Source organism: Anser anser (assembly GCF_964211835.1).
Source record: "Anser anser genome assembly, chromosome: 21".
Classification (NCBI taxonomy): Eukaryota; Metazoa; Chordata; class Aves; order Anseriformes; family Anatidae; genus Anser; species Anser anser.
The window spans coordinates 8,950,402-8,974,970 of NC_139742.1; the positions used below are offsets into that span (position 1 = coordinate 8,950,402).

General features: G+C 52.2%; 3 protein-coding genes across 8 annotated transcripts in view; 1 reads left to right on the forward strand and 2 right to left on the reverse strand.

The window, feature by feature from the left end:
- VAV2 (vav guanine nucleotide exchange factor 2) overlaps window positions 1-8,473 on the reverse strand; it is a 126,603-nt gene extending 118,130 nt beyond the window's left edge. The window contains exon 1 of one of the 2 annotated variants that reach the window (XM_083807753.1): window positions 7,774-8,473. In XM_083807753.1, the coding sequence (XP_083663879.1) occupies window positions 7,774-7,977 (204 nt within the window). In that variant the 5' untranslated portion in view covers window positions 7,978-8,473. The remainder of the gene's footprint in view (window positions 1-7,773) is intronic. The other variant, XM_083807752.1, reaches the window with a different exon arrangement.
- Window positions 8,474-13,406: 4,933 nt separating this feature from the next.
- On the forward strand, window positions 13,407-16,443 carry BRD3OS (BRD3 opposite strand). The gene has a single exon (XM_083808009.1). It carries the CDS (start codon window positions 13,545-13,547, stop codon window positions 13,812-13,814), a length of 270 nt encoding a protein of 89 aa, XP_083664135.1. The 5' UTR covers window positions 13,407-13,544; the 3' UTR covers window positions 13,815-16,443.
- Window positions 16,444-17,562: 1,119 nt separating this feature from the next.
- The window catches only part of BRD3 (bromodomain containing 3), a 41,251-nt gene continuing 34,244 nt past the window's right edge, over window positions 17,563-24,569 (reverse strand). For all 5 annotated transcript variants that reach the window (XM_083808010.1, XM_083808013.1, XM_083808014.1 and 2 more), the window contains 2 exons: window positions 23,222-23,350; window positions 17,563-22,821 (listed from right to left, as the gene is read on the reverse strand). In XM_083808010.1, the coding sequence (XP_083664136.1) occupies window positions 22,706-22,821; window positions 23,222-23,350 (245 nt within the window). In that variant the 3' untranslated portion in view covers window positions 17,563-22,705. The remainder of the gene's footprint in view (window positions 22,822-23,221; window positions 23,351-24,569) is intronic.

Consider the following 24,569-nt stretch of genomic DNA (forward strand, 5'->3'; position numbering starts at 1 on the left):
CTCGGTGACTTCTCCCAAAGGAAGTTTTTCTTCCAGAGCGACCTGGCTTTACACCTAAACACACAATAGCATCCTGATCCCGTCTGAACCCATATTTGTCCAGTTGTTTCTAGGATGGAGCCATTCAGACTTGTCCTACGGCGAGAACACCCTCTGACACAGAAGATGGTCAGATGCTCCACTTACCCTGAGCTGAAAGCTTTTTGCAGGGACTCAACTGTAACAGCTTTCTTAGCTAAACCTTTCCAATAACAAGGACCAAACCCACGAGGCTGGGCTAGTCCGGAACGGGGTCCCGGTCAAACATTCCCAGAAGGAGCAGCAGAAACATCCAGAAATAGGAAAGATGCTTGTGACAGCCCCACACAGGGGAAAGAAAGGGGAAAAGAAAAAGGAAAAAGAAAAATAACGCACACCTGTAGGGAAAGGTCTGCTACCCCTACACAACGCCCACGCTCTGAGAAGGAGCGGCTCACGCTCACAGTGCTCGGCAGTTGCAGGGCCACTGACAAACCCCAGCTATAGGGGACCCTATAGGGGACCCGGGCAGGCGGTGCCCCAGCAGCAGCACCGCACGCAGCGACGTGCTCCGCTCGCTGCTTTGGCAGAGCCCCGGCCGCGAGCCGTCACGGAGGGTGGGGGACAAGGAGCGGCCGCGCTCGGGTTGTGTCATCGGATGAAGCACAGCCCTGAGCTGCAACCAAAGAAAACAGGAGGGGAGGGGAAAAAAGAAAAAAAAAAGTCGTTTTTATTAGAAACAGACCTTTTTCAGGCTGTCTTGTTCTCGAAGGGGAGAACACAACGCTGGGAAGAGGCATTTAATTAAAGCTGGGTTTGAAGTTGTTAAATGCTGATTTTTATTAGCAGTTGCCCTAAAGAAAAAAGGAAGTCTTTCCCTCTCCTTATAGAAGGAAGATCAGAGGAAACAGCTTTGGATAAGAAAGCAGGGTACGAGGAGGGGCAGGACAGTGGCCAGCAGTGCATACAGGGGGGCTCAGCTGGGGACAGGGACCCGGGGGGCACGGGGACAGCTCTGCACTTGAGCTGTGCCCTGCACGGTGCCTGCACCCCCACCTGGGCAGCCAAACCCCACCAGTTTTGGGACGGAGACCAGAGCTGTTCCCGGCATCGCAGGGCGCCGCCACCTCCCTGCGGCACGGCCAGGAGGGTGAGGACGTGGGGGCTGCAGCGTGGTAACGCGTGAGTCACCCCAATAAAATGCTCCAGCAGTTCATCTCCTCGGGCTAATACCAACCCCAGAGAACATCGGGGCTGACTCACAGCTCGCTGGCAGCGGGAACAAGCAGAGGCAGTCAGGGTGAGAGCCGCAGCCCCCCAGGGCACGCCGGGGCTGAGGCTTTGCCAGGGGCTGGCACACAGTGAGCCCTGCGGGTCCGGGGGTGCTGAGCGAGGTGCTGGGCAGGGCACGGGCATCCACACAAGAAGGGGTCACCTGGCAGTGGCACCAAGCACACACTTGGGGTGGGATCGGAGAAGCTGTGCTGGCTGCCAGGAGAGCAGCCACAGGGACGCATCTCAAGCTGGATCCGACGGATCCAACCGAGGTCAGGGCTGGCATGAGGAAAAGCAAAGAAACTGGTCAAAGAAGGTGCATCCACGTTTTTTTTAAAAAAAATAAAGTCTTCAATCCCCAGAGGTGTTGCCAAGCTCCCCGTGCTCACCTGCCCTCCAAGCCAATCCTCCCCACCCAGCACACACACACCCCATGAAGCAGATGTGACCCCGATGCTCCCACCCTGAGCCCAGCCACACTCCCAGCCCTGGCACCTGCAGGGCTCATGCCCAGGAGAAAGACTGCACAGTTTCAAGAATTAAAGCAAAATCAGCCCCGTGGGATTAGCATATCTGAGAGGCTACTTAAAGCGGGCTTAAGGGAATCCACGCGGAGAAGCACAAATGCTCAAACACTGGAGAAAAAGGTTTGTCTCTTTAAGAACGGACAAAGCAGCAGATCAAAAATTTGCCCTGAGGTCAGTCTGAAGCAACATTTCTGTCCCAGCCAAAAAGCCAGGTCCCTTCTGGCTCCCGAGGAGCTGAAGCAAGCAAAGGCTGCGGCTCCGCGCCCACACCCCGCGATGCTCTGCCCCTCCGCTGGCCACCAACAGCCCAGCACGGCCACTGCCCTTGCCTGTGATATAACCAAAACCCCAGCCCACACCTTGCAGAACTTCTGCCGGAGCAAGCAACCTAATACCTAACCTCTTGGCTGAGGTTGGGTGAGGAAAGGCAAGTGCTGGCTGAGAAATCGCCCGTTTCTGCCCCGAGGAGCCAGCACCGAGGTACCCATCTCCTTGGCGGTACCCCCAGCACAAAGGGCCACCACCAAGGACATAAAAGCCGAGCGTTTTTTTTTTTACAGCCCAACATTGTGCTGTAGGCATAGGAGGCAGCTTCCACGCTCGGTCCCAGCTTGAAGAGGGACCGATGTGACTGCTTCTTGGCTTTGTGCTTTGAAAGGCAGCTCTTCATTCAAGAGGCTGTTCCTGCGATATTGAACGCAGGTATTTAACCTTCATCAGTCATTTGAGAGGGGGAGGGAAGGTTTCCCTGCTCTTTATGCTTCTTGGCACAGCCAGCAGGATCCATCCGATGCTCTCTGCCGCCTTCTGCCCCAGCAGAATACACACGGGCCTTCAGCCCCAGGTTAACTTTTACCTTACAACCTCGCCAAACAGCAAAGAGGGGGTACCACAAGGTTTTAGGGTGCTGTTTGACATCTCCTCCCAGAAACGGAGCAGGAGGCATGAAGGGGAGGCTGGGAAGAAGGACTACAATCGGTTCCTATTCGCAAGGCGCTCGCGAGTTTGGCCGTACAAAACAGAGCACCTTTTTTTCCCCCCTTTGTAAAGCTCAGCACATCCGAACGGGAAGTCACCGAGACACAGTAAACAGCGAGATGTAATGAGGCCGTTTTTTATAGCTGCTTCTGGAACAGAACTCGGCTTCAAGAAGCGGAGAGTAAATAAAGAGCAAGAGGACCTGAGCGGGGTAAGCCTGAGGGTAGCTGCACCGAGGAGCTGAGAGAGGGGAAAGCTGAAGGCGTTTAGGCTTTCTTTTGGGTAGGAAAGACCCAGAAAGCCCAGGATACCGATTTTCTTCAGGGGAATTACTCTCTGATCTGCAGAAAAGGCTGGGCTTTCCTGGGAGCAGTGGCCTCCAGCTGGGGCGATAACTCGTGCTTTTTTGAGGCAGCCCCTGCTCAAACAGCCCACCCAGCCCCGATAATACCACCTTGCAAGTAGCTATGATCATGGTTCATGGAAGCAATTACAAGCATCTTAGTTATAAAGCCTCGTTGGAGGTCCCAGAGCCTCGTTGGTAATTGCTGGTGCCCCGTGCACCAACGCGCCTCCATCTCCGCACACCTGGGGGAAGCAGTTGCTACAAGCCACCTGCTCCCGCTTGTCGTGGCAAATGAACGCCCACATCATCAATAAACAGGACTTTGATACCAAATTATTCCCATCCTCCAGAAAACAAACCGGCCTGGATGCCTCTGACAGCTCGGGCAGGTGCACGGTGTCACACGCGCCCGTCGCGGGGAGGCAGTTGTCTGTTGTTCTTCCCTAATGACAGCGAAACAGAGCAGTGGGCAGCCAAGTCATCACGCCAATTACGTTTGCTGCGTCTCATCAGTCTCGGGAGCCCTAATAAAACCTCCGGGCACTGCAGACCAAGATGGATTATCCACAGAGAGATGTCAATATGCAACAACAACAACCAATTCTTAATGAGCTGACCATTACTGCCAGCTTGACGTCTCCACGCACACAAATGTGCACATTAAATAGATACGGTTGCTTGATTTCAAGTATCTAGGAGATATTTAAGTGTCCAGGACAACCTCAAACGAAGGGCAAACGCAACATATTAAGGAGAGTCTCCACCTTACAGCAAACTGCATGATCAGACCCTGGAAGGGCACAGCTGCTTTGGTTGAAGTATGAACTTCCACCAGCCTAAATACACGTCAGGGTGTCAGCATCACAGCCGATAACACCGCCACAGGGTGCTCAGATAACCAGGGAAGCCAATTTGAGCTGCAGAGACCTCTGGAGGAGCTGGTCCAGTCCCTGCAGGGGCCCTGCCCGTGCTCCCACCTGCCCTGAGCAGCCTGCAGCAGGGCTTCCCCACCAGCATCCGTGGGCATCCACGGCCCTCCTAGGGAGGATCAATTTTATCCAAGGAAAACAAGAGCAGCCTCGCCCAAAAGTGCAATAAAAAGCCGTGCTGAACGCAAGTGAAGAGCCATTTAATTTGTATTTGACCAGAGGCTTAACAAAATGATGATTCAGAGCCGATTATTGATGGGGATCTGGAGCTCGGAGCTCCCCACCCCGCTCACAAAGCGCATGGGACACAAGCGCGGCTGAACCTCGCGGTGCCAGAGGTACCCCAGAGGGGAAGGGGGGGAAGCAGCAGGGCTCTGGGAACAGGTCTACATAGGAATGGGGACTGCGGGTTTGAGGGGTGCTCCATCTGCTCCCCTTTGTGACCGCAGATGGCCTCCCATCGCTCTCAGCTGGCTGAGAAGCCAGCTCGAATTACCCCCGAACCCAACCACAGTAATAGACACAAGGATCAATAAGTACCGAGGGCAAGCACACCAGTCCGCTCCCCGCCTCTCCACAAACGGCCTCCACGGCAAAAGCAATTAGCAGAAATGAAGTTTTACTCCAGGCTCATCAGAAGTGGCCTCACACCCGCTGGCCCTCAGAGCACAGCTGGGTTTTATCGCTTTTCTTCCTGCTCTTTCTGCCAGCCTCCGTGGAGGTTCGGCAACTTTGGGCCCTGCCGAGACAAGGTCTCCCGCCTCTGGAATCAAGCAAAAAAGCAAACCTGAGGTCACAGCCTGCTGGAGTTATTCATTAAGCCCGAGGAGCTAAATCAACGAGTTAAATGAACATAGCCTTGCGTCAAGGAGAAAACCACTGCTGTGCCCCAGCCTGGCGCACACGTACAGAAAGGCTTCAGGAGGAAGGGGACGCCAGGGCAGCCCCGCGGCAGGGAAGCAAACCCCTGCAGCCTGCTCCTTGATGGCCTCACCGTGCTGCGCAGCCAGAGCCACGCAGCGACCGCGCCACCTTTGATGGCTGAGAGCGAAAATAAGACCCGCTGCAAATCAGCGTGGAGTGGGGAAGGAAAAGAAAACAGACGACAGCGTCTGGGTCTTGGAGCAATTCTTTGCAGAGATGAGATTTCACCTCTGGCCTTTGAAGTGATGCTCACCTCCGGCAAAAAGCTGTTTCTCATTACACACCTGCACAACCCCATTTAATTCACTCGGAAAGGTGGACGACTGAACATCGCTGGGTGTTTCGAGTCTAGCACAAGTGTCTTGTCCCCCGGCATTTCCAGTGAATTAAAAAAAAAAGAAGTCTCTGCAGCCAGGCAGACAGCTGGTTAGCCAGCCCAGCCAGTCAGGCAAAATGTGCCTTTATAATCAAAAACAACCCCTGAAGTTTCAAGGCACACTCTGTCTCGCACATCCCAGCCCCCGTGTCTGAACGCGTCGCAGCTGTTTGACAAAAATCAGCTCCTGCCCTCTTCTTTGGAGATTCGGCCCAGAGAAACCAAACCCCGTGCTGACGGCTGTAGCTGTGCCCAACCCCTGCGCAGGGCTCAGCACCCTCCTGTCCCCCCCCCGGGGCTGCGAACACAGAGCAAAGAGCAGCGAGGTGCTCTGCCTTTAGCTGCCCCGGGGGAGAAATCACAGCTTCCCAGCTTCAGGAACCGGGAGAGAAACATCAAGTGCCTCAGAGCACGTGTAAAGGCTCGGGTCTAGGTGGGTTAGCACGAGCCGAACCTCGCTGTAGCAGCCACGTCTCCATCAGGACCTGCTCGCCCCGTGGGCTCAGCTGGCCACAAACGGGCTGCCCAAAGCCATCCGACCCCCCGAGCTCACTCCACGCTCCTCCTAAAGCCAGCAAGGCAGCCGGTGGTGCAGCAGAAAGCGATTTCAGTAACAGCTGGGCTGTAAACCCTCACCTCCAACAAGCAACACCTGCCTCGGCAGCACGAGGCTCCTTCCTGGGCTGCCACGGGGACCTGCCCTGACCGCAGCCCCCGTCCTTAAACCCCTGCTTATTTCCCCACAGGGCAAACATTAAACTGAATTTAGGTTGTAGGGCTTTAATATTTCCCTAGAAGAAGAATGCAGGGCGTCACCAGTGGCACATTCACTGCCCGTACCAGTCCCAGTCCCTGCACAACTGCAGCTTCACTCAGATGGCTTGCAATCGGTAACAGCAGCAGCAGAAGGCAGTACGATCGGTTTACAGCCTGGCGAGCCCAGAGGAAGCCTCGCAGCACTCTTACACCCCAGGAAGAGCCATGGGTGCGCGCTATTTCCCCTTCACCAGCAGGTCCACGTGCCGGCAGGAGCGCTCACAGACAGACCTGCCCTTTCACCCACATGGTTGGGGTTTTCCACCCTGGCCAGCCATGAGATCAAGGTCTCTGCCTCAGCTACATCCTCGCTGTTCCCGTGCACGCAGCAAAACGCGCTTTGGACCCCAAAACACGGCTCAGTTTGGGGGCCCAGCACCCCGCAGGCGAGCTGTCCTCAGCCACAGCAGCTCCCCCAGCGCACGTGGCTGTGCTTTGCTGGCTGGGGAGCCACGAGGGCCACGAACCCCACCGTTACCCTGAACAAAACTCTGGGAAAACCAGGGAAAGGCGCTTGCGGGTAGGCAGCGTGCTTGCACAACGCATAGCAGAACTCAACGTTACGTGTTATTTATCTGTGAATACTTTGACACCCAGATTCTCACATGCCCTCGCGACCAGGAGATTTCCCCTCCCTTTTTACCGAGAAAGCCCTCGGCTGTTCAAACAGGACAGCAGCTTCCCAGCAGCTGCGGGGCAGGGGACGCACGGCCGGGTTTCATTCGTTTCTCATCGATTTTCATTTCCCGATTCCCATGCAAATGCCGCGCGGCTCGGCACGCGGAAACGCAGAGCGCTGCAAGCCAGCCGGACAGAGCCCATTTGGCGTGCAAGCATCCTTCCACCAAAAGGATCGGAGATGGAAACGCGTCCAGGGAGGGAACCCTAAAGCCTTAGGGTCACCCAACCCCAAAGCCACGGTGGTGGGGAGCGCTGAGCCCAGCCCCGCAGCACCCGGCCCCCCGGGCTCCGGGGTGGGCTCGCAGAGCACCTGGGGAGCGTTTTCCTCTTGTTTTTCATCTCCCTGGGCAAACTTTTGCCCTTCGGGCCAGCACCCTGCCAGGACAGCGCTCAGAGCACCGCTCCTGCAGCGCATCGAAGCCAAACTTAAGCCTCGAGAAAAGCTTGGCAGTAACCGCACCGGCCTCATCTCGGCCGTGCTGGCTGCTTTTGTTTCGAGAGGGCTATAAACGTGGGGGTGTTATAAATTAGTTATACATCACAGGGAAGGGGGGGGGTGGGGGGGACACTGCCTTCTTCCCCGGGGCGGTTTCTCCCCCCCAGCCCCCTCCGTACAGCCACTGATGGCTTCCCAGCGCTGAGCCCCGGTGCTGGGGCTGAGCCTTGGGGTGGGGGGGGGGGGGTACGGGGCTGGGAGCTAAAACACAGGGGTAGGGGGCGAAGGGCAGCCGGGGGGGCTGGAAAAAAAGCTCTCCCCCCCTCACCCACCTACCCACGCCCGCACTCACTCGTACCACGAAGTTTTGCAAGAACAACACAAAGAGCCCTACGCGCACGCCGCCACCACCACCACCACCCCCCCCCCCAAAAAAAAATAAAAATAAAAAAAAATAATAATAATACCTGGGACATCTGGGGCCTGAAGTTGATGTCCTTGAGCTCGATGGAGCCGGGGGAGAGGTTGTGGAGCAGCTGGCACAGCAGCACCCCGTCCCGCAGCGCCTGCGCCAGGTCGAAGACCACCGCCGAGGGCCAGACCACCCGGTGGTTGGGGGGCAAAACTTTGCAGTCGATGAGCCAGCGGCCGCACTGCCGCCACTCCTCCATGGCCGCGGCCTTCCTCCTCCTCCTCCTCCTCCTCCTCCCTGCTCAGGGGCAGCGGGCGGCTGCCCGAGGGGCTGCTCCGCACCGCGCCGCCGCGCTACCGCCCCGCTCCATCGCCGCCCGCCGCCCGGGGAAGCATCGGCGGGGAGGAGGAGGAGGAGGAGGAGGAAGGAGGAGGAAGGGGGAGGAAGGGGAGGCGGGGGACGGCGCCGAGTTTTCCGGCGGAGGGCTGCCCCTGCCCCCGCTGCGGCCCCACCGCCGGGGCTAGGCGCGCCGCATCGGGCCGGGAACAAAGGGGCCGCCCCCGCGCAACTTCGTGTGTCCCCCCCCCGGCCCGGGGAAACTTGGTCCTGCTGCTGCTTTTGCTCCTGCTCCTCCTGAAGCTGCTGCTCTCGCTCCCGGTGCTGCTCCTGCTTTTGCTGCCGCTCCTGCCCCGGCCCCACCTGCACCGCCGCGGAGCTGCCGCTGGGGCCGCCCCCGCTGCCGCCGCGGGTGGGAATTTGCTGCCCCCCCCCCCCCCCCCGGGCCGAAGCCCCCGCCCCGCCGGGAGGAGCTCCCGGCCCGCCCCCGCCGCCCCTTTGTCTGCGGGAGCGCTGCACGCCTCCTTTCCTTTCTTTTTTTTTTTTTTTTTATTTTCCCTTTTTGCACCCCCCCTCCCCGCTCCCTCCTCCCGGAGCTCCCCGCTCCCCGTCCTGCAGCGCCCCCCCCCCCCCAGCCGCCCCGCTGCTCCGCTCCCCCCGGCCCCCGTTCGCGTTTGGGGTCCCCAAGCCCCCCCAGCACCCCCCCGGAGCAGCCGCTGCTTTGTCTGGCCGCGCGCTCCCCCTCCCCGGCTCGTGTTTGGGCTGCAAATACTGCAGGGGAGATGTTTAACCCAAACAAGCGGTCGTGTTCCTTGACTTTCAAACACGAAGACAACTCCTATAATTAATTACCAGCGTATTTATTGCAAACCTCAACTCTCGGCCATTAACTCCTTGGCAGCAAACTCCTGAAAATCTCTAATTTTCACTCGGTGGCTCCCATCCAAATCAGCGCACTTCAGAGCAGCCCCTTTTCAAATCTGTTCTGAGTTTTCTTCGGAGATCCTCTCCCAAGAGTTTGTCGATTAATTTTCGTCCTGGCTTTCCAGATAGCCAAAACCGGAAGCCGAGGCTGGGACGAAGGGAAGCTATTAACCTGGATGTCAAACAAATGCAACGCTAATCTCTTCCAAATGTAGCCAAGCGGAGATAAAGAAGAAAGAGCAACTCTGCTGGCATGACCCTTCACTTCCAGCATGGGAAGGAAGATTACCTCTGAAGAATGAAAAACAATTGTTTGATATTCCAAGGACAGTTTGGCGAAGCTTTTTTATTTATTTATTTTTTTTAATATCACGGGAAGTGCTTCTTTTAGCCTGACGTGCTGGCGCTCGGTCTGCCGCTGGTCTGGCTGTGTGCGGTGCCTGGTACGCCTCTGGCAGGGCAGGATGAGTGCGCGTATAATCGGACCAGGAGCAGCATGCATATGCCCCGGCCTCGCAATCAGAGCTACGCCCTGCCCCGGGTATACTCGGGAGCATGCTGATCTCAGCCTGCAGTTCCCCGTACCCTGCGGAGGAGATTTCTCCCCATAACTTTCTCATTCCTGAAGTTCACCGTTCAGCCTCTCTGCCTGGCCTCCCGCTAGGGCTCCAGCAGCACCCACCGGGCAGGAATCACGAGGCCATTGAAAGGCGTGGAGCCCTGCCAGGGATAATTTTGGTTCACTGGATGCTGGTCTGCCCTGTGAGATCAGGTCTGTAGGTAGAGGGCTACAGAGGAGTTTATTATATGCGGATAATTAAAGCTGCTTGCTGTGGCCTGGCTTTTTTTACTGCATAATAAAACCCCTACTTGGCCCCTGGACACTCAGGACCGATCGCTGCAGCTGCAAAGCCAGCAGCTGCGTGGGAGGTGTTGAAGCAAGGACGCTGCTCACCCACCTCTGCAGCAGTAAAAACAGCTGATAGCAGGGATTTTTGATAGTCGGGGAACCAAGTGGAAGGCAAGGCTCGGCGAAGAGCGTGCAGCCAGCACGCACTCTTGTGGGCTGCGCGCTGCAGATCATGCAAACGTCCTGAACCGGGGGAGCACGGGACAAGCAGAGAGGATCTAGGCACTGCTTCCAGCGTGAACCTAAAGCCGAAAGGGGGATTGTATAAACTAGAGGAGCACGGGGTGGGTTTTGTGCTAGAGCTCGTGCTCCCCTCTCCTGCCCCTTGGCACTGCTGGGAATGACAGCCAGGGAATGAGAGACAGCCAGGGAATGAGAAACGGCCTGGGAATGAGAGACAGCCAAGGAATGAGAGACAGCCAGGGAACGACGGACAGCCAGGGAACGACGGACAGCCAGGGAACGACAGCGTGGGGCAGCGGCGGAGCTGCTCGCAGAGGCTGCCACCACTCTCTGGTGGGCACCGAGCGCGCTGCTCCCGGCCCTCGTGGCCCATCCTCGTGTTGCTTTCTCAAGGGAGAGGCCTGAGAGATGGGCGCTGGAAAAATAATCACAGAACTAGTAACAGCAGGGGCATCACGCCTTTTCATCCCCGGGGTCTCAGTAACTCGGTACCAGCAGGAGCCTGTGCTGAGCCGAGGGGTCCCGCGGCAGGGCACGGGGTGCCCGGCCGGGGAGGCAGCAGGGTTTGGGGTCGGAACGGGGCCGTGTGGGAAGGGAACGGCCCTGCACAGAGGTGACAAAGCTGTCCTGAAAGAGGAGGGATGGAGGGAGGAGGGAGGGAGGGAGGAAGGACAGGAGGAAGGAAGGAGGAAGGGAAATGCACAAACCTGTGCAAGGAGATTGTACGGTACGAGTGAACACAAACACGCCTGGGGAATGGCCACCTTTTAACAGCAGAGCATGGATATTTAAGGTGGTGTTTTTATGGCTCCCAGGAGAAGTCCCGAGCCCCCAGTCGGAGCATGCAGAGAAGCTGCCACCACGCTGCCTCTCAGGAGCAGCCATCTGAAAATCTCCCTTAAATACCAGGGCCGTGCCTCCATGAAATCCCCATTTCTGGGTGTCCGTGGATTGCCATTGCCACCTTCTGGATCAGACGGCGTGTGCACCAGCCTGTCCCAAAGGACACCCATCCCCAGCTGGGTCCCGGCTCCCCGAGCAGGAGCTGTCAGCGGTCACCGTGCAGCCGGGTGCCGCTTACATCGCGCCCTGAGACTTCGTGGGCTCCCTTCTCCAACTATTTTAGGAAAGCTGTGGGAGGCACAGCTCGGCCAACATGGTGCTCGGCAGTGGCTCTTGCTCAGTCCTCGTGAGGGACAGGTTGCACGGCTGCAGCTGGTGCAGGCAGGGAGGAGGAAGACGCAGGCTGCACACCCCACGTGGACTATCAGGGTTGAAGTGCTGCTGTTAAACTACAAATATTCACCCGTGCAGACAGTGATTGTCTGTCTGGCTCGCCGCCTGCTGTAAACACCTGATCGACCTGCCCAGACAGCTCGTAGCCTGGAAGAGTGATTGCAATTATCCTCCTGCTAGCAGCCCTGCGCTCCTGCCAGGACAGCTCGAGGCTGCTCTGGAGCTCCCAAACCCCCGGGCACCCAGAGCAGCCGATGGGGGTGAGTGCCTGCAGCCTGGCAAAGGAGAGCAGGAAAGTGAGCGTGGGGCGGCCCGATGCTGGCAAGAAGGCCAAAAGGGATCCTTGCCTTACCCAGGCAATGCAGCCATGCCATTTATCGGCCTCTTCTGCCGTGCTCTGAGTTGGATGGTGACAGAACGGGTGATATTTCAGAGGAGACTGAGACACCTCACCCGTGCCAAAAAAGCAAATCTGGTTCCACTCAGTGATTTCACGTTTTGCTCTGCGGCTTCCACAGGGTGGGGCCTGGGCTGGCTCCTGTCTCTGCTCTGCTAGTGGGAGGGGATCAAGCGGAGTTGGGACATCTCCAGTGGTGACCATGTCCATGCATGTTCATCCTCCCGTTGTCCTTCCTTCCTTCCCTCCTCTTTATGCTGGGTCTAAATCTGTGTGCAGGGAATTGCCGTGTGCCTTGTGCCTCCCCTTGACGGGAAGCAGGGAGTAATTCCTTTTCTCTCTCTCTGTGCTTCCGCGTGGCCTTTGCTTATTTTTTTTCCCTCCTCCTTTCCCCTTTAATTAAATTATCCTTATCTCACCCCGCGAGTTGTTTTTTCCCTTTCCAGCGTACTTTCTTCCCCCCTCCTAAGGATGGGGAGCGTGAGAGCGGCTGGGGCGGTGTTCGGCTGCCCAGCAGGGCAAAAACCCCACCAGGGCGCTGCGTTAGCGGGCGGCAAGAAGCTTGGGAGCTTACATTTAGCTCCCCCAAATAATAATAATAATAATAATAAGTTAATTATTATTAATAATAATCTCCCTTTGCTCAGCTCTCTTGCAAACAACTCCCGCCCCGTGCCGGGGGACCCCGAGATGCTGCTGTCGGGGCGCCGCTCGCCCCGGGGCCAGCACCGGGAGCGGCTGGGGGCGGGCAGGAGGCGAGCACCAGCCCCCCCCCGAACCCCCCCCGGTCCTCCCCGGCCCCGCCCCGGCCCCGTCCTCTCCCCCCGCCGGCGGCTGCGGCTCCTCCCCGCCGTGATGCGCTCGGGAGGCGCCTCCGCAGCCGCTCCGCGGAGCCGCGCCGGGGCCGAGCCGGGCCGGGCCGGGCAGCGCAGGCACGGTGGGGCCGGGGGGGCTCGGGGCAGGGAGCGCCCAGGGGTGGGGGGCACCCTAAAGGGGGGGCAGGGGGCGTGGGCGGTGGGAAGCCCGTGGAGGGGTGGGAAAAGGGTGGGGGGGGTGGGGGGGGAAAGGGGGGGCAGCGCCAGGCCTTGCTGTGACCCTCGCTGTGCCCCCCCCCCCAGGTTGAAGCCCCCCGGAACGGCGCTGTCGGGAGGTGATGGGTGGCCCAGGAGGGCTGCGGAGACCTGGAGGCAGCGGCTTCGGTTGCGTTCGGCGATATCCATCAAGGCGGCACTGGGGGAGCGCCGGGCTGGCGTCGGCGTGAGGTCACGCAGGGGTGCTGAGGTCACGCAGGGGTGCTGAGGTCACGCAGGGGTGCTGAGGTCACGTACGGGTGCTGAGGTCACGCAGGGGTGCTGAGGTCCCGCACGAGGTCCCGCACGGGCCTGGATGCTGCCGGTGGCCGTTTAGCTGTGCCCTACATTTTGGGGCTCCATCCTTTGGAGAGGCGACACTCAGCCGGAGCCGCTCGCCCCGTCGCTCCCGGCTGTCGCGCTCGCCCGCGCCGAGATGCTTCGTGTGCCCGGAGCCAGCAGCTCGCGTGCGCTCGGCCCCTCTGCAAGATGAAACGAGCAGCAGTACCACCGCTGGATGAGCTTCTGGAAGCCCTGGCTTGTTCCCTAAGCAAGGCCAGGCTGCCCGCTGTGATTTTCGGGTGTGCACATCCCCGTGCCCTCTTCTGAGGGGCGCTGGCACCGGTGTACGGCTTGCAGCCCCCAGGAGCTGTGCCCCTGGGGATGTCCTCCCCTGAGCACCAAGCTGCCGTCGGTCTGCACCGCCCCAGCGGGGTGTATTTGGGAGCTGCCGGGAGGAAGATCTCGCCTTTGAAGGTGCCCTTGAGCAGATGACTGACAAGGTGATGAACGGGAGGGTGCCCCTGCCCGAAAAAGCCTTGTCCGAGGGCTACGCCCGGCTGCGCTACAGGGACACCTCTCTGCTCATCTGGCAGCAGCAGCAGCAGAAGCTGGAGTCAGCGCCGCCCAACACGTACCTGAGCCGGAGCCGCAGTATGTGGTACTCGCAGTACGGCAACGAAGCCATCCTGGTGCGGGACAAAAACAAGCTGGATGTCCCCAGGGACACGGGACAGTCCAAGTTTTGTGCTATCATGTAATTCCGGCGGCTTGGCGTCAGGAATCTGCACGTGGAGACGAACCAGACCTGCATCAAGCTGGGAGCGGAGGGCTCGCACCGCCCCACCAGACCTGCGGCTAAGGCCGGGGGTGGGATAGGTCAGGAAGGCTGCTGGAAATTTATGTTTATTTTTTGCTGTAGGTAGTGTCTGATTTTGCATGTTGTTGAGCGTGTATTACAAAAACAGCCTCGCTCAGGAACTGATGAGCCTGTGTTTGCCGCCTAGCATCATCGGCAGGGTCCGTGCTGGACCATGTGTTGCTTGTAAGTGGCTTGTGTACCGTGAACAACACCCGCTGCCATTTGGGAACTGTCCCCAGCAGGCACTTTACCTTGCTAGTCCTTAGGCATTGCCAAAGCTCTGCGAACGCTGGTGGGAGACAGGCGAGTCTAGATTGGTTTCCGCTGAGATTAAGATTTTAGGAAGATTATCTGCTAACATACACAGCCAGTACTTGTTCTGCTTGCCCTGTCTGCCTTTAATTACTTCCCTGGAAGTGGTCTCTTAGAACCAGGTCATGAAATTAAATGATTTATTGGGCAAGGGGAAGAGGGAAAAAATGTGTTGAGAATTTTATCTTCAAAATACTTAACAGGAAAGGTGCTTTGCAGCTTCATCCTCTGCAAAGCAAAGTGCCCTTTCAGTTTGGAATTACAGAAATAAATCACAGACAGGACTTCTGGAGCCAGTGCAGCTGAGTCCCTTCCTGCAGCACGATCCCCAGCCCCAGTAAAGCTTGCACGAGCCCCAGCTAATGCTCCAGGAATGTATTGCCAGGTGAACCACCTGAGAGGGAGGGCCTAAGAGAGCAACAGGAAGAAAGCTGCTGTAAATACACACATCTCCTGCTGGGGGGTATCGAGACGCTCCTGCGCAGGGAGTACGTACCTGCAGCCAGAGATCAGCTACAGAAAAAAACAGCCTACTGAGGTTTGCTTTGCATGTAGGTTTTAAGACATGTAGGAGCTTGAAATAATTTCTAATTCAGGTTGGATAACATCTCTTGCTTTAGCAGATTTGGTACGCATACACTGTGTGTGGCAGCATTTGTTTCAACCAACTGAAGGGTTTTAGGAGACAAAAATACCACAGTTATACCTCTTAGGAATGGATCCTGCTCTCAGGTTGTTGCTGTCAGAGCCGAGTCCCTAACTTCCTCATGACAGGGTCAAGCTGAGAACCCAACCCAGCAAGCACCTAAACCTTTCTTAACGACAAAGCAGTACCACTTCCAGGGTTGTTCATTATGTTCCCAGGGTTCAGCATTAAAGCGTAACATCGGGCTGAAGTCACAGGCTCCCCTTTAACATTCTGCCTCAGGCATCGTCCTGCAGGCTGAGCCCCGTGTGCTCAACCCAGCAGTACTTGGACATGGGCTCAACTTCAAGCAAATCAGTATTTGATGTTGACTTCAAGGTGGATTATTTACCTGCCTAAAATTAGGCATAGTCAGTACTGCTATTGTATTTATCTAAAACCTCTCCCGTTAAATATTTTTCAAGCACTTTATTTTTTTTAGCATAGCAAAGAAGAATTTTCTCCACCTCTCCTGTGCGCATTAAATGCACAGACACTGAAGTTTGCTGAAGTTGATGTGTTGAGCAGAACATACCTGTGTCACCGTGAGGTTTGATGTACTCAGCCCCGATCGGAGCAAGTATATTCACTGCAAAAAGTGGGCAGCTCTTATTTTTAGTGTAACTATTTATGCATGTGTTCATGTTTGGTACCTTGTGTGTGCGCTCATAAAACTGAACCTGCTGAGATGGACCTCAGTGCTTCACAGCCGTAGGCATCGCTCTGCACGCTCAAAGAGTCCTCTTGATCTTGGCAGGATGAGCTCTAGCTGAGAAATATTTTCGGTGAATGTTTTTTCAGCTGGGGAAAAAGCACTCAACAGGATTCACAACACTAACTAGACTCAGAAAGCTGCTAGCGGGGCGGCAGAACCGCTGTACGGAGCGGGCTGGTTAAGGCAGGGCACTGCCTGGGACACGAGGCGCACCCGGGGCTCCAGACGGGCGAGCACTTAGAAAAATGGGCAGGAGCCTGGCCCCAGGGCTCCCCTGGGAAGTGCAGAAGCAACCTGGTGAGGCAGAATTGGGCTCAGGGTCTTTCCAGCAGCCCAGGGGAGCGCCCTAACCCGGGGAGTTGAAGGAACTAGGGAGAACAACAGCACATTCCCAAAGCCAGCTGTTCATTTTCTTTACTTTTCTTATAGAAAAATCACATTTATTTTTTTAATTTCAGTAAGAAAGATGATTATTTTGGGTATAATCAGTCCCTTTTTGTTTATGTGGCTGGTAAACCAAAATTCAGCTTACTTAAAGCGTTAAACTATTCAGGAATAAAAGCTTAAGTGTGTGCATAAGTTCTTCCAGGACCGAGGGTAGACAGGACCGTAAGAGAAGTGTGACTTGTTCTTCCCTCTCATGCCCGTGAGTGTGAGTGCAGTTTCCGTAGCTGTGTCCTCATTAGTCACAGCAGGGTTGTGGGGTGGCTGCGGGGAAGTGAGCAGTTCTGTAAGGCAGGTGGGTCGTGTTAATGCACTTGTTTAAAATGCTGTTTTAGCCTCTTTGGTTAAGTGCATTAAAATTATTTAAATGCATCGTTGTGTGCAGGTGTGCGTTTTGTGTTTTTCTTCTGCATGTTCATCAGCTGGGGGTTACCTCAGGTAGTGGTGGGGCCCCGCTGAAGCCACACCACTACTGAAGAAGATCACTTCTGGAGGCAGCAGCCTCACAGGAGAATTTTAAAGTCTAGGTTGAAGAAAAAAAAAAAAGAAAAAAAAAACATTTCCTTGGAGTGGGGGGAACAACTGACAATGCACAGCTGCACTGATACAACAGCTAAGCAGAACAGGTTTGCTGAAACCTGAGTGATCAGGGCTTTTAAACCCAGCGAGCAGGAACAGGGTTAGAGAAAGATTAACCCTGCAGGAACCTGGCTGTTGTAACCCCTACTGTATAAATAAACCACTAGGCATGCATCTGAGAAAGCTAACAGAAAAAAAACAACCTCCAGCAACCAAAATAGCTTTTGGCCACCATACAGCAATGTCAAGACTGCGCTGTGAATGCGATCAGCCGCCGTAGGACCCCCATTTCCCAACTGCATCTCCTATGTCCTGGTTGCCCTGGGCTCACCGACCTGCGGGGCAGCTGCAGCTGGTGGGAAATTCCCTCTGGTTTCTTCAGGTCTTGGTGGCTGGAAAATAATCAGCATTACACTTGGGTGAGATTTTCAACCTTCTCTTATTCAGCTCAACTTACCTCTATCAGGTGCAATTCTCACAAGGTGAGGCCCCTTCAGAGCGCAGGCTTTTCTAGGAGGGGAAAACATCGTTCCTAGGCTGCCCCCTGCATTAAAGCAGCCTGAGATCCTCACCAAAAAAAGGTATATTTAGCACATGTCAGGTACTGAACTGTGATTCAGAGACCCCCCAGGCCAAGCTGGCAGCACCCCAGACTTGCCCTCTGCTCTGCAAGCAGTTTGCCCCCATGAGTGCCGCACACCATGCGTGCTAACAGCTGGGCTTGCTAAATAACTTCCAAATTATTTCATGGCACTAGGATCCTTAGCATTTTTGTTTGTTTGGTGGCAATGCTGCTCAACCAATTGCTAGGTCAAAGCCCTACTGGTTTTCAGCTGAGCTGCAACACCTGAAAGGGAAAATGAGGAAAGGGAGAGGAGAGGGGAAAATATAGTATAAAACTGCACACACAAAACAATTTTTCTTTTTATTATGAAAACAAAACAAATGCCCCAGGACCAGGGTCCATTACCAGTAACATCAAAGATTACTTTCTAACTTTTTTTTAAAAATTCTGTTGTGTTTGAGGCCAGCAATTTGCAATAAACAAGCTAAACTACTTACATTGACTTTTTTTTTTCCAGTAACTGACATTTACAGGAATATACTAGAAATGGCACTAAAAAGTTTTAAGAAAAAGTTACGGTAAATTTGCATGCACATCATACAGAAAAGTAACATTTTTTTTAAATATTAAAAAAAAGGAAAAACAAAACAAATACAACAACAAATCTTTCTGGATTGGTTATGCCAGTATCAGGGATAAGTTCTAAGTGGCCTGTGTCAAATCCTAGCTGGTGGTTTATTTATTTTTTAAAAATGACATTTAAAAAGATATGCAAATACCATTTTTGCTTTAAACGCATCTCATTGTTTTACAAGCAAGATAATGCTGCTAGTGTAACGAATCCTCGCCCTAAATTTATCTTCAACAATGCAGAGCCTGCCCAGTTAGCCCTAGTGGTAACTGCTTGTGTATTAGAGTATTTCTTTTTTTAAAATTCATTACTAAAAAGGTTGTGTTGTTTGTGGTTTTTTTGTCATGCCCCAATCCCTTCCCCACTAGCTCCAACCCCAGCTTTAAAAAACATCATTCCTTTCAAAACAAGGAAAAAATTAAAAACTGGTCTAAGAGTCCCCAAAACAGAGAAAGAACTAGATTAGGTAACTGCAGTCTGCTTCTACCACATAGAGAACATGGAAAGAGACCTCACTGGGTAACTAATTTGTATATATACACGCACACACGTGCTTGTGTATGTGTGTGCGGGTGCGTGCAGCTATGGTACACACACCCCACAAACACCAGCTACATAGTCCTGAAATATCAGTTCTACAGTTACAAACCCTGTCGGTAGGAAAGTTTAAAATCACATCAATACAAAACTGAAAAGATTTTGTATAGACAACATTTGGTTAGCAGAAAACTGTCGTACTCGACAGATTCCTTTAGTAGATAAACCAGGGCCTGAGCCCACGGGATGCGGATCTCCCTCTGGTCCCACTGAGCCTACATCTGATGGTATGCCAAGAGACAGGCTGACCTTACAATCAGATAAAGTTTAACAAAGTTTTTAAAGGTGCAGTAATGCTGGTTGATTGGTATTAGGTCTGGTCAGATATTGTTTTGTCAAAACAGGAATTCTTCAGAAAAAACAGTTTCAATAAAACTATGTGTGTATGTATACATATGAAATCATACTGATTTCAGTGAAATTTCCCCTGGAAAACAAAGTTAAACTTTGTTCATTCAAGAAAAAATCCTACCATAAAAAATTCAGTCTTTTTCATTCTGAAGTTTAAAAATGCCATTTCAAATGTTACTCACACATTTGATCATTTCCAAGTTATTTCATGACATCTGGACTGACATGTCATGCAATACAAACTCGGTTAAATAAATGCTCTATTGTTTCCGTTTCCAACTCATTAAGGGCAGCTGCTACTTACTACGGACTGAAAACATCTCTTCTTTCCAGGAGACACTCTGATCTGGATGTAAAAGAGGCACCACTATTGACATATCAGGAGATAATGAGCACTACAAACAATACGAAAATGAAAAAAATGTAAGAACATTTTGCAGTGAAGAGTCACCAATTTTTTTCCCCCTGAAAAACGAAGGTCACGCCAAACCGGATTTCTCCTGTGATCTGCCATTCATTGGAAAACATCTTCCTTTCCATGAGAGTTTTCCACCAAATAGAGAAGCCCAAGCTGCAGCTGGCTTATCGAGGATAGTCAGGTGCTTCTTCATCTTTCTTTTTTGTTTTCTTTGCTCGTTTTCCTTGCAAATCCCCAGGCTAGGACAAGTTTGCCAACTAAAGCAGGGATCCTCCTCCGGCGCTGCAGACAGTCCCAGGCCAGGCCCCTTTCCATCACTTCACGCTCGTCCCCAACCCTTCGGCTCCAACCTTTCCACTCATTCCCAGGACAGACCTATGTGTCCGGGCGGGATGTCTGCACCCTGGCCGCAGCGTCAGGGGACGGTGGCGTGCTGCAGAGCCGGGTCCTCGGGCTTTGCGTGGTGGTGATGCTGGTGAGAGCAGCTGCTGGCGGGCCGCCACTGCCTCCAAACACTGGCTGGGGGGTGTTCTCTGCACAGGAGCACCTTTTGTCCAGGGCGACCATCACCTTACATCCACGGCACAGCTCAGGTGAATGCAGGCGGGAAAGGATTTCAGCAGGGAAAGCTGGGAGCCTGTTTCTCCAAGCTGTCGTGGTATTGAATTGGTAGCAATTAATTTAATTAAAAATACCAGTTTGTTTTGATAATGCAAGTCTCAGACACTAGGAGAAAGACAAATGAAAACCAAGCCCATTACAAAAAACTAGGCTTAATTAGGTGTATATTACATCTCCTTGTAGTAAAATTCTGAAAATATATTACTAAGTATCTGTCTAGGGAAGGTGTTTTTTTAAGGGCAGAATTTAAAAAAATATAGCAACTAAAAATAACTTCATTGTCAACGGAAAAGAAAAATCATTAATTTCAGCAAGAATCAGAACACACTAGTTCATGCATTTTCCAACACTACAGGAAACTCAATCTGCAAAGACCTGGAGGGTTTTCTGCCAGTGGGCCAAGCACCCCAGCAATTACAAAACGAGCTGAGGACGTCCAGCAACTTACAGCTGCTTACAGCAGCAGAGCACCTCTCTTTCAACCCTTAGCAGAAAACGGTAATTCCTTTCTACAGCAAACTGCGGAGAGTGCTATTGTCACCATACAGATAAAAGACACGGACGGGGCCAGTAGGCTGTATGAGATGCACACCTGAACAACCTGAAATGCTGATCCTTGAAAGATGGATTTTCTAAAGGCCAGATGCAAGGACAAACTTCTTGATAATCCCATCTCCTAAGGGTCTGGCTAATAAAACCTCAGCCGATGGGCACTAAGTGACTGGCAGCTGAATGCGGATGCAGTAAGTGCAAACCGTGGAGTGCTAATAGCAGGCTGGCCCCGCAGCCCCCTGGCTTTTCAGCAAAGGGCTATCCCCCAGGCTCCACGCTTCCCAGCACAGCAGCTCCTCTCCTAGCTCTTGGAGGCTGACTGTGCAACAAAAATCCTGTGCCAGGGCTGAGGAGCCCTCCAAGGCCACTCCTCAGCAGGGTGAAGTTTCGGGCTACGCCACAGCAGAGATGCAGCCTTAGGGGCTGGTGCTGGGAGAAGGAAAGGCATAACTTTCTGTTAAACTCTGTATATTTTCTTTACAATAAAAAGCTAAAAAGGTAAGAATTTACAATAAATTTCTGCCCCTCAGAAATACAAATACAAATTTTATATAATTATAGAACTGGTGTTCTCCTAAAATTGGATTATAAAATCAAACCCCACACTGTTCTACCAAAAAAATGGAGAGGGGGAAGACCTGTGGAAATAATACAGACAAAAAATGTGCTGCATCAAGGAATTACATCTACCTGTATGTCTTCAAAATTTGTACAAAACAGGAAATAAAGGGGCTGGAGTGAAAAGAGGAAAAAAAATGAACACACAAAACATGACAGAGCACCAGATACACAATAGACTGGACTGTAGCACCTGTAGGTATAAAGTCCAGTGTATTTAAATAACATGTTTATTTTTTTTTTGTTGGTTTCTTTTTTTTTTTTAATCTGGTTCAAACCACATTAAAAATCTGCATTTCTGCTGGTCTTGTTGTTTTTTAGTAAATTTTAAATGACCAATAGTGTTTAATAAATAAAGTACTTATATATACATGAAATTAGGGACAGTGGAAACAGAGTGTATTGCAGCAGTGCAGGTCGAAACATTCGGCTGACTCGTAAGAAATTGATAGCCTCAAAAAAATTGCCTCTAACCACCCCCCCCGCCCTCCCTCCCTTACTATTATTGAGGTAAACATTTCAGTGTCTGGAAACCTGCTTTCTGTGTGACACAGAAGTAGCATTCCCTTTCTAGGAGCTCATTGCAGATACAAAATAAGGGGAAAAACAAAGGAAAAGACAAAACCAACATCCCTCTCCAAGTCCCCTGCCAGCTCAGCCTCAGCTGGAGCTCAAGTGCTCTTTTATTTTAAGCCCAGACTGAGGTGCTTGTCATGGAGAAAGTACTTAAGCATGTGTCTAATAACGAGCACATGACGCCTTGGTCACTCTGCAGGGATCACTCCTTGAGGTCCAGCTGAGAACTTGCAGCCAAAAACTGTTTTCAATTAAATGAAAACTTTCATAGACAGTGTCAATTTCCTGGAAATTATCTATTTGATGTTAAAAATAACAGTTCCAAGAAACCTGAGTGTCCCTCGCTCTCTTCTTACCAAAATATTCCCAAGAAAAAATAAAAATTTTAGTGGAAAAGACTAGAAATGCAGACACTTCTATTGCTCATGTGCTTAAAATTAAGTCCATGCTTAAATACCTTCCTGAACAGGTGCCTATGGCCTCTACGAATATTAACAAAAAATGTTAGCAATCCACGGTACGTGAGAATTTTTTGTTTTTATGTAAAAAGATGATAGCATCTGACATTTTCATCACACTGTAGACTTTGAGATTAAGAATACTAGTGCTAATAACAAATACACCAACTAGTTCCAAAGCTAACATCTTTCAGATACAGTACCATTTTACAGAGATTTCTTTTTAAAAAAAGACTTTTCTTCTTTGTGTGAGCCGGGTGGGCTTATTAAGAGAACATTTCTGGGGAGAGGGAAGGGGCAGGAGGGAAATGTACTACAAACCTTGCAGAACCTTCTAGTGATCTCCTGCTAAGAGTTCCAAGTTCTTCCATTTTCAACAAACCTTCTTTAGTTAAAATGTATTTTAGAGACTTTATGCAAAGGGAACTATTTGTCATAAAGTCTAGTCACACGCACACGCAAAGATCTTTGACCTATTAAAAGAGCGCCCCCCAAAAAAATGGAAGATACCTTTTATAATACTGAATTAAAAAATAAAAAAAGTCAGAGAGGAAAAAAAAACCTGACCACCGTGGAACAAGAGCAGTATATTAAGGAGAGAAAGGAACACTGCAGAGCATCGGTGAGAGTGATGTCCATTTTGTGTTTTGTGTCTAAGTGTCCATAACTCATTCGGAATCACTGCTGTCCGAGCTGGAGCCGCTGGAGCTGCTGCTCCCAGACTCAGAGGAGCTGCTGCTGCTGAGCCGGGAAGGGCCTCCAGAGGGAGCAGAGCCGGATTTTTCTGCAGGAAGAGAGGCAGTGAAGAAGTCATTTGCATGGAACTGAACTAGAGAAGGTTTGCCCACAGCTTTTCTCATCCACTGCTTCATTTACAACCTCGCTTTGCACAGGCAGCATATTTACCCATTAGCTTTGCTCGCTGGAACGGGGCCTGGCCCGCCAGAGGATGAATCGCCTCCAAGTCACCTCCTGTTTAACTCCAAGGGGAGCTTCCACCCAGACGGGGATCAGAGCAGACCCCACACAGCAGCTCTGGTGCCCAGCAGCAGCTCTCTGTGTGCCCACACTAATGACAGCTATCACAGATAAATCCACAGCTACCAGAAGGCAGGAGCTTTGCCTTAGCGAGGCACACCACAGCTTTCCAGGCACCGGTAGCACAGTAGAACCACAGCCATTACCTTTCTTCGCAGGTTTCTTGTTGTTGTTCAGCTGCCCACTGACGTCCTGTAATCGTTTTTCTAGTTCTTTCTTCTTTTCCTGAGCTAACTCTTCTTTAGACTTTGCTGCTTGCTTTTTTCCGCTTGCAGCTGTGGAGGAGGAATGCACAATTTCTGAAACTGCATGGTTGTGGGTGAAAAAGAGTGGACATCGCTATTTTACAGGGCATGTACGGCTGTGCGAGCACTCTGCAGTGACACTGCTGAGATAAGTGACCACACAGCAACTACACATCCCAGATAGAGGACAACACACGCAGTTGTCTAGATTATCCAATCACCAATCATCCTGTAACATGCACTTTAAGAGAGACCTTCTGGAAAGTGTTTTAGAAGATAGAAATATCCATGTAATAACCTTGTAGTTACAGGTTACTTACCAGCCAGTTATATGGTCAATAGTTACACATTTGTAATTACAGAATTGTTACATGGGTTTTCTGCCCTGTAAAATAAAGTGTCCCATTAAAGGTTGTCAGAAGGAAGCATCTGCCATTAAAACTTTAAGACACCTCACACAAGAATCGACTGTGGTTTACGTTGATTTAAATATAAAACAAAACAAGAAGTTAAAAACCAACAGAGGCGAAAGCTGGCAAGACAACAAGAACATAGCTGCATCAGTTCGGATGGAAATGGTAAGAAGTACGAGCACTACTCATGCTCCTGAGCGGAAGAAATATCACTCAGAGGAGGAGTAATTGAACACAGGTGTTGGCCAGTATCAGAAGCAGACAGAGGCCGTATATTTTGCCGGATCCAGCAAGGAAATACCTACGTTTCTGTGCACTGTTTTAAAGCAGTATTTTTATTTTTTTAGAGAAATCTGGAAAGCAGAGTGCTAAGAGGGTGCGCCCCTGAACACTAGAATAGGCAGCAGACAGCAGGAGAGTCTGGCCATGGTCAGGAATTAACGCTGTGTCTGTGGGCCAGGCTCACCAGCCAGCCAGCTCTGGACAGGCTGGGCGCAGAGGATTGGACGGACAGACATCTGATGTTGTGTGTTACTCCATGCTTTGACTCCAAACCTAATTCCTAACAGCTCTGGAAAATCCTTTCCTCAGCTATTCCACCAGTGAAGGGGGGTGGGGGCAGAAATCAAACCAGTACTGAAAAGCAAAAAGAAGGGCCGAAGTCTGAGCTTTGCTTAAGCCACCTGAAAGTCCCGTGGTGAGGAAACAGTGCTGTGGAAGAGCTGTGAATAGCTATCGGTTATATTATACTCTTAACAGGACAACTTCCTCTTAACCAAGAAGCAGGAGGATTGAGTCAGGACCACTTCAGGTTAAGAAGCACCCTACTGCTATTT